Source organism: Eptatretus burgeri, chromosome 5 (genome assembly GCF_056783735.1).
Source record: "Eptatretus burgeri isolate ZD-2024b chromosome 5, Ebu_testis_v1, whole genome shotgun sequence".
Taxonomy (NCBI): domain Eukaryota; kingdom Metazoa; phylum Chordata; class Myxini; order Myxiniformes; family Myxinidae; genus Eptatretus; species Eptatretus burgeri.
The window spans coordinates 78,292,607-78,302,606 of record NC_140965.1 but is presented as its reverse complement, the minus strand read 5'-3'; the positions used below and the strand labels follow the sequence as shown (position 1 = coordinate 78,302,606).

General features: G+C 43.3%; 1 protein-coding gene across 1 annotated transcript in view; it reads left to right on the top strand.

Annotated features, from left to right (window-relative positions):
- Positions 1 to 10,000, top strand: part of CDH23 (cadherin related 23) — a 683,120-nt gene that overhangs the window by 590,035 nt on the left and 83,085 nt on the right. Inside the window, exons 53-58 of the mRNA XM_085883587.1 lie at positions 672 to 791; positions 925 to 1,102; positions 4,859 to 5,070; positions 6,815 to 7,012; positions 7,365 to 7,478; positions 9,673 to 9,802. Of these exons, the coding sequence (XP_085739713.1) occupies positions 672 to 791; positions 925 to 1,102; positions 4,859 to 5,070; positions 6,815 to 7,012; positions 7,365 to 7,478; positions 9,673 to 9,802 (952 nt within the window). The remainder of the gene's footprint in view (positions 1 to 671; positions 792 to 924; positions 1,103 to 4,858; positions 5,071 to 6,814; positions 7,013 to 7,364; positions 7,479 to 9,672; positions 9,803 to 10,000) is intronic.

The following is a 10,000-nucleotide window of genomic DNA, read 5'->3' as shown; positions in this document are numbered from 1 at the left end:
AAAAATTACACCAACAACAATCAAAAAAAATTCAATTTTCTTTTTCTTTCATTAATTAAAAACTTTTTTTTTGCATTTTCTTTCTTGGATCTTGGGGTGGTATCGTGTTCGCGCAGGCATGATGAGCTGAATGGCCTCCACCTGCGTTGGATTTCCTTGTAGTTGTGTGAAACACTTGGCTGCTGGTTGCACCACTGCTGGGAGCATGACCGGACCAGAAATTCAATTATCCCCTGTGGGTAAAGGCAGCGATTTGTAAATTGTTTCGGGTACCAGCAATAACTCACCTATTCCTCTTCAAAACACACCATGGGATCTTGAATGTACATTAACTAATACTGCCAGATGGGACATCCAGCTTAATGTCCATCCGAGAGACGGTTCACTTTTGTGATCCAACGCTCGATCTGCCAATCCAACAGTTTATATTCAGGTCGGTAATCAAACTATTATTAAATGGCTGAAAGTCAAGCACACCACCTGTGCACCATTCTGATTGGATTTGGATGAACATGGTAAAGATTCTGAATTATTATTTTTATTTCATGCCATGAACCACTTTTGCTCAAACATCTAGACATTTTCATTTATTTTCCAGTTCACTTTGCACACCTATGAGAAGACACAACACCAAACTCGTCTTTGACCGATCTGATTGTTGTGATTTCCAGGGAGAGATTTACGTGCTGTCACCACTCGATCGAGAGAAAAAGGATCGCTATACCCTGACTGTTACCGCCCGGGACAATCCGGGAGCCCCGACATCGAATCGGCGAGGGAACTCTGCCCAGGTACTACTACTCCAAAGACACACTTTGCACCTTCTTAAAATAGTTGGTGTAGGCAACTTGCTAAAATGAGACGGCTTGAGTGAATCAATAAATAATAAGTCCAAGTGCATTGTGATTGTATAACTTGTGGCAGGCCTACATCACGGTGCTGGATGTGAACGATGTGAGACCACGTTTCTCAAAGAGTAGATATTCGACGTCGGTGTATGAAAATGAGCCCCAAGGGACTTCTGTTGTTTCACTAATCGCACTGGATACAGACGAAGGAGAAAATGGCAAGGTCTCCTACAGCCTACAAGGACCTGGTGCAAGTGAGTTTTTGGTTTAACCTGTCTGGCTACATGTGGTGGCCTGATTCTTCATTCAGAGATAGAGTTGACTTTACACTATCCTTTGTGATATGCCTTTTCTCTTCTCTCATTGCAAGTGTTGTAGCATTTTGAGTGAAAAACCTTGCTCCAAGTTAACTTGATGTAATAAGTTACACAGAACAATATGAACTGGGTTTTCGTATATCTTGTTTCGAATGTGGAATGATTTTCTCAGCCATTTCACATTGGATGTGCCATTTCCCAATGTGTCCTGATGTCAGGCTTACTTCTTGGCTAAACGAGCAGTGCTCGTTGCGTCCACTTTCCATTGGTACTCCAGGGCCACCGTCCGGCCATTCCCCAGGCAGAGAGCCTCATGAGGCTCTCTCGCAGAGATAATCTGGTGAGCAGGATTACGGTCAGGAAATCGAGCCACATGTCCATACAGCCGCAGCTGATGCTCACAGTCTATGCAGGTAACAAATCTCATTGAGTCTCTCTCAGCAACCACTCTTTGGACACAAGTCTAACCAGCGATAGCTAAGGATTCTCCGAAGAAACCTGATACCGAAGGAGTTAAGTTCGTCTCTTCATCTCAGATCCCTGGTCAGAATCCAAGTCTCACATCCATAGTGCAAAACTGGAAGCACCAAGAACCTGAAGACTTCTCCTGCACTGGTACTGACAGCACCACACCCCATGATCCAGTGAATCCACAACTCCCCAGGCCTGACCCAGCCGTCCATTTACCTATGGCTCACAACATATGGAGACATGAATATCACTGCCAAGGTAAGTGAATCTCTCCTTGCCTTCGACATCCTCACCACAAACGGATACAGACAAGATAGCAGCATCCAAGATGTCAATGAAAGCCTGGATCTTCGTTTTTACACTGGAAACCTGTAATCCCAATGTCTCTGATTCCTGAGCAACTTGAGGGCCCCTCAAAGGGTATCCAGTATCACTGCAAGGATGACTGCATCATATGCTAAATCAAGGTCAGAGATTTTGACATTCCCAAGTGATGCACTGCAGCTTGATCTATCAGACATCTTACTCAGAATCCAGTCTATGCAAGTGTATAAGAGTGTGGGGGCCAATACACACCCATTCAGTTGGGGTGATGCCTGTGCTCCAAACAGAGCACAGAACTGTATGCAATGATATGAGTGCAGCATTCACACCAGCCTTCAGAAGTTCAGCATCGATGCCACAAATCCCAGGGGCTTTACCCCCCTTTCGACTGGTTCACCACAACCTGCGTTTCCACGATGAAGGTGGTTCCTAGTTGATTGGAGGGTCAGCAATGCGGATAGTTATACCCCTAACATCCAACTCAACAACCGTTGGGTCAGCTTGATACAGCCGCTCAAAGTAACTGGCCCAGCGGGCCTTCACTTAGGATTCCTCTGTCAAGAGCCTACCACCTTCTGCTCTAATTGCAGCACACTGCGGTATGGGCTTGGAGGAACGCAATGCGCAAATTTCCCTGTTAGCAGGACGAGAATCACCTGACCACAGGTGATGCTCTAGCCCCTCACAGATTCCTCGCACATAGGCCTCCTTGTCCACCCTTTGTGCACGTACAGTTTCACACCTCACTCCCTGAACAGCTCAGCTCTGCCACTAAGCCTGGCCCTGCGACTCCGGTCAATGGTATTCAGTGTCCCTTGGGAGACAAAGTTCCTCTTTGCCTGATGGTAGATTCCAAGAGATCTGCCAGCAACTTCAAGTATAGTAGTCTTGAAGTCACTCCACAACTCTTCAGGCTTCCCCACAGCAGCCAGACCCCCCAAATCCAAACTCCGCCTGTTCGAAAACTCATCAGCTCCCCTCTTATCCCTGAGCTTATCAACATCCAGCCTAGGCTGGGATGGTATCATTCTCCTGAATTTAAGCTGCAACCTCAGAGATGCTACAACAAGCCTTTGGACGGTATTGAGGAAACTGGCACTCCGCGAGACCCTGCAGTTCTGAATCATCCTCCAATGACCATCAACGAGCACATGGTCAATCTCCTTTGCCACACCGCCGGCGTTGGAACACCAAGACCAGCGATAAGGCTGTGGGTGCTGAAGCCATGAACCAGCCACCAAAAGTCCACTTCTTGCAAAGTCAAGGAACTTAGTACTATTCTGGTTCACATTTCCAAACCCATGGGGACCAACACATGCCATCCCAACCAGTGCCAGTCGATGCATTGAAATCCCCCAAGACAGGAAGAGTTTCTCGGCTGGGGCACTGACCCACCATGGTCTCGGGTGCGACATAGAATGCGTCCTTCACAGTGAGATTACTCGCCTCAGTTGGAGCATATATAGAGTCCAGGGAAATGACACCTGAGGAGTGACAAATCCTCATTCTCGTAATATGCTTCTTGACCAGTGTTACCTCAATTATCATGGGAGTCAGCTTATTGGACACACTTAGAGCAACTCCTTGAGTATGGTAACCATCAGAGCGACCAGACCAATAGTAGGTGTAACCACCTGCCATGATATCGCCACTATCCAGTCTCCGAACCTCAGAGAGTGCTGCAATACCAATGTCCAAACGCTTGAGCTTGCATGATAACAGAGACAGGTGACCATTCTCTCATGGATAGGGCATTCCAGGCACCCAACCGAAGGGCCGACCTCAGGTTAACCCGAGGAGACGGCCGTCTGATGGATAACACCTCAACACCACCCTGGACACACACTACCGCAATCCATCTGTGATGGGTGGGTAATATGTCTATGATGTCACAATGACAAAACTGCAAATGCCGAATCAGCGAATGCCACGGGTGGAAACCCTCACATAATTTCTTTATTCCGCTTTAAACTCAATTGCTTTATATTTTCATTCCAAACAGAATCATTCCAATCACAAATGAATACTATATCATTAATACTACAAAACACAAACACTCGTGAGTTAAACGAATATTGGCGTCATTCTTACATGACACCCAATACAGATAAATCTGCCAGCGAGAAAGGGCGGATGGCATGCAAAACACTTTGCCCCTGGGATTGAGGTGCACGTCCTCAGCTTTGTTACAATGTCTGATTTTTATTTACCTTTCTTGTCATAAAATAGATGCTCTTATAAGGCCATTGAGCCATAAATGCATCCATGGATTGATTGCCAAGTGATGGGGGAAAAAGAAAGAGTATTAAAAAAACAACACACACACACACACACACACACACACACACACACACACACACACACACACACACACACACACACACACACACACACACACACACACACACACACACACACACACACACACACACACACATCATATTCTGCATTTAGTTACAGATTATTTATCAAGTTATCTGTGAATTAACATTAAATTTGTAGTTTCTTGTAGAATTTACATCCTCACAAAAGCTCTAAAACATAGCTGTGGAATTATGCAGACACCTGCCATTGGTTACTGTCAAATTGTGCACAAAACAATGATTGTAAATGGAAATCAGCCTGCATATCTGCACAGTGAGAGTCCATTCACTGGTTGTAATCCCCTTCTGTGAGTTTATCAGAATGTGAGTTTATGTAATCCCCTGGAAGGGACATTTATTTCATGGAGTGACTCGTTTGGGGAGAAAAAAACAATGTGATGACAAAATGTAGCTTTTGGATAACATCACGCTATGTTAACTAAAATACAGAATTGTGATTCTTGTCTCAGATTTTTTTTTTTAAAGGGCACTGGTTTTTCTGTGTCAAGCCCTAGCTTTCATGTGTCCGGTACAGGTGCCTTTGTTGTGGATCCTGAAACTGGGGTGGTGATCACACTGAGACTTCTGCGATCTTATGAGCAGTTCAACTTAACGGTGGTAGCCACAGATGCAGGACAACCACCACTCTGGGGCAGTGCTGACTTGCAAGTAGAGGTCGTGGACGTAAATGACAATCGGCCAGTGTTTGTGCGTCCAGTCAACGGCACAACAGTGAACATCACTGAGGTGAGGTGCTCATTTGTTTGCCTTTCAAATGAAAAAAATTCTACACGTGTATATAATATATATATATATATATATATATATATATATATATATATATATATATATATATATATATATATATATCTTCTTCTTTCGGCTGCTCCCTTTAGGGGTCGCCACAGCGGATCATCCGTATGATCCGCATCGTGATTTGGCACATGTTTTACGCCGGATGCCCTTCCTGACGCAACCCTGGTCGCCTCTTACGACACAGGGATATGTTACACCTATTTTAACCGGGGGTATACACCGGCCCAGTACACTGGTACTCATTTCGCCGACCTCGGAAGGATGACAGGCTGGGTCAACCCCACCTGGTATTAATTTAACAGCCAAGGGGGATTTGAACTCAGGATCCTAGGATCCCAAGCCCACCACCCTAACATTTCAGTCAACACCAGGCATGCCTATATATGGATATATTGTTAACACCCCTTTAGTGTGAAATGACCCACAGAGCAAACCTACTGCTGTTACTGCTGTTATTATTTTATACTACTACACCACTACTACTACACCACTCTAAAGAAAAAAAAAAGACACTAAACTATTGCTTCAATGGCCTTAATTAGTCTCACTTTCCTGTCGGGTTGGGCAGAGAACAGTTTTTCCCCCCAAGTCTTTCACCAACCAGCAGGTCAGGCCTTGCATTCGACTGAAGGTCTCAAGTCAATTTGTAATTTATTTCGGGTGATGGTGATCAACTCACCCACTCTATGCAAAAGACGCGGTAGGATCTTTTTATTTACATCTAGCAACGAATGCGAGCAGACGGGACACCGAGTTTAGCATCATTCCGGGAGACAGCACACATTGTGATGTAACGCGTTGCCTGCAAAACTTCAATTCTACAGTTTACAGTCGGGTCTGGAAATGAGGCCAGACTAGATAGCTCAAAGGTAAGTGTGCTACCTCTGCACCATCCTTTTGGCCAACTCACAGAACAATAGCAAACTAGAATGACACTCAGGAGAGCATGTCCCTCCACCAGGCTGAACAGTCTACGTTTTGTATCCCACTGATAGGCCGGATCTCCATCTGCACCCTCACCAAAATCGAATCTTTGTCCTTGGCAGACCGAGGTGAAAACATAACTTTCGTCCACCTTCACGAAAACAAATGTGATATTATTTGAGTTTAAGCTCACATGTTGGAAACTATATTCCACTACCGGCCTTTCTGTTTTGTTTTGGGTTTTTTTTTTTGTTTTTTTTGAGACTTTCAACATTTATGTTTACCACAAACGCATCGAGTAGAGAGAGTTGTATACCAATGCTATGCATTATGACTCGGATGGATTTAATGTACATGTGATAAAGCATGACAGCAGGCCACACACTCCATTTTAATGGATGCATGGTCGCGAGGTCACTTAACACAATTCGAGTATAGCTTACTGCAATCGCTTCATCACGGTGTGGTTCAAATACATCTGGCTTCATTGGTGTTATTAAAACTCAGATAAACCACACGACGACGATCAATGACATGCATTGCACTCAAATAGTTGTGCAGAAACAATTCCATACAGTTGTCGTGAACTCATTGTGGAAAAACATATTAACAAAGTCACATATGCTGTGTTCGTATTTGAAGTCACTATTAAAGGCATAAACTGGCTTTTTGTCAGCATTCATCCCAAGTAATTGAAAGGGCAAAGTTTTTGTTTGCAGTCATTTTTAGTTTATACGCCATCTGTGAACAGGAACGAGAGCCACATCTCATGGTCTATGAAGTGTTTGCCACTGACATGGATGAGGGAGTGAATGGTGCTATCCGCTACGGGTTCCTCCACACTGAGGGTGTAGGCAGCCACGACTGGGAAAGCTTTTCAATCGACCCTGAGAGTGGAGTTATATCTACGGCAAGGAGGCTGGACCGTGAGAAGCAGCCTGTGTTCAATGTGAGTCCTTTGGATAAAATCAGATGGAGATTTTTCAATTTTGAGTTCAAATTCTTATGCTGACTGGCTAATTTTAAACATTCTTTTCCCTTCTTTTGAAACAACTTGAAGTGACCAAGGATGGTGTGAGTGAGGAAGTGTCATGCAGCTTTTAAGATCCCTCGGTTTGACAATGTTTCACCTGTTTTTTGTGGTTTTTTTTTTTTTTTTGCAGAGACATGTATATCCGTAGTTTAAACTGAGGTTTGTCATTCAGCATGTATTCTTAGGACTGGTCAGATGATAACCTTGCCATAATTTCTGAGAAAGTGGACATGCAGTTTGATGAAGTGTGTCTTACCTGTGTCGGCAGCTGATCCTACTGGCATCTGACCAGGGCCAACCAGTCGCATACGAGTCAACTCAGATGCTCACAATTGTACTCAAGGATATTGATGACAATGAACCGGCATTTCCTCCTACGCCGGTACAATTATATCCCATATTTACTTAAACTCATGTCCCTAGTAAATTGATTTAAATTCATAGCAAGTTGTAAGTAGATTTGCAAGCGTTGCATTCTTGCATTAGCCTCCATGCCTTGAAATATACAGTGCCTTCAGAAAGTATTCACACCACTTGACTTTTTCACATTTTCTTGTGTTACAACCTGAATTTAAAATGGATTTAGTGAAGAAAAAAAATTGGTCACCAATTTGCACAAAATACCCTGGAATGACAAAGTGAAAATGTGCGTTTAGAGATTTTTACAAATTTATTAAAAATGAAAAGCTGAAATGTCTTGTGTCAAAAAGTATTTAACCCCTGAGTCAATACTCTGCAGAAGCACCTTTTCCAGCGAATACAGGTTCAAATCTTCTTGGGTATGATGTCTATATCAGCTTTGCACATCTGGATTTGGGGATTTTCTCTCATTCTTCCTTGCAGATTTGCTCAAGTTCTGTCAAGTTGGATGGGGAGCATCAGTGAAGAGCAGTCTTGAGGTCTTTCCACAGATTCTCAATGGGATTCAAGTCTGGACTTTGGCTGGCCCACACATGGACCTTCACGTTCTTGTTCTGAAGCCATTCCAGTGTTGCTTTGGCTGTATACTTGAGGTCATTGTCCTGTTGGAATATAAATCTTTGCCACAGTCTCAGGTGTTTTGCATTCTGAAGCAGGGTCTCCCCAAGGATTTTCCTGTATTTGGCTCCATTCATTGTTCCCTCTATCCTTACAAGTCTCTCATTTCCTGCCAATGAAAAGCATCCCCACAGCATGATGCTGCCATCACCATGCTTCATGGGAGGGATGGTGTCAGATGGGTGATGAGCTGTGCTCGGTTTCTGCCAGACATTGCGCTTTGCATTCAGGCCAAAGAGTTCAATTTTCGTCTCATCAGACCACAGAATCTTTTGCCTCATGCTCTTGGAGTCTTTTCCCTCCTTTTTTGCTAACTCCAGACATGCTGTCATGTGTCTTTTTCTCAAGAGTGGCTTCTGTCTGGCCACTCTCTCAAAAAGCCTAGATTTGTGAAATGCTGCAGAGACTGTTGTCCTTCTGGCAGGTTATTCCATCTCAGGCAAGGAATTCTATAGTTCTGTCAGAGTGGTCATTTGGTTCTTGGTCACCTCCCTGATGAAAGTCCTTCATGCCTAGTTGCTCAGTTTGGTTGGATGGCCAGCTCTCGGAAGAGTCTGGTTATTTCCCTATTCTTTCCATTTCCTCATGATAGAACTTCCTGTGCTCTTTGGAACTTTCAACACTCTAGAAATTGTTTTATACTCTTCCCCAAATCTATGCCTTCTCACAATTCTATCTCAGAGTTCTACGGACAGTTCCATGGACTTCATGGTGGAGTTTCTGCTCTGACATGCACTGTCAAATGTGTGACCTTCTACAGAAAGGTGTTTTTCTTTCTAAATTATGTCCAATCAATTTAATTGGCCACAGGTGGACTCCAATCCAGTTGCAAAGACATCTCAAGGATGATCAAAATAAATTGGATGCACCTGAGCTCAATTTGGAGTGTCATAGCAAAGGTGTTGAATACTTATTGACTCAACACTTTTCAGCTTTTCATTTTTCATTAATTTGTAAAAGTTTCTGAAAACATGTTTTCACTTTGTCATTATGGGATATTTTGTGTATATCAGTGACAAAACATTTAAATTTAATCCATTTTAAATTCAGGCTGAAACACAACAAAATGTGACAAAAGTCGAGGGATGTGAATACTTTCTGTAGGCACTGTGTCATCAGCCATATCAAGTTTCTGCTTTTTTATTGTTGTTGTTCCCTCTAAATTGCTTCTGTACCCATCTTGTCCACCCCATGTGGCCTTCCCTTCCCCTTATTTCTCCCCACACCCATGATTTGTCCAATTTTCCATATATTTTGTCCTTCAACTCTAGCTGTTGGTGTTTCCCACCTTTCTCTCAACTGTTCCTTTTGTTCTGTTGCGTCCTGATCCGTTCTGTGTTGTCGCTCTTCCACAAGCCTTGATTCGGTGTAATTATTTTATTATTTTTTTCTCATGTGTGCATGTGCAATTATTTAATTATCCGCTGGTTTTTTTTTCTTTATTTAATCTCCATTGGTCTGTGTGAGTCATAAAAAGTATCGATTTAAAATGGGTAATCTTGTTTGCCAAATGAAAAACAAGACTGTTTTTGTTCCAGGCTGGCTGGCCGGGCTATCAGGCACTGTATGTGCTTGAACATTCAAATCCTGGCACAGTGGTCGGCAGAGTGGGGGGTGCAGTGGATGCTGATGAGGGCACCAATGCCATGGTGTTCTATTACATTGCAGGTGCATCTTCTTCTTACATGCTGACATGCTTCTCATTTTAAGAGTTGTTCTTATACATGAATGATTGCCTCCTCCAGCTGTTATCAATGTTTTAGCTGCTAGTATCTTTAATACTATGCTTAAAGCTGGTAGTACATTGTAGCTTAAATGTTTAAAGCTGGTAGTAAACCAAATCGGTTTGTCTGTTTGCTGTTCTCG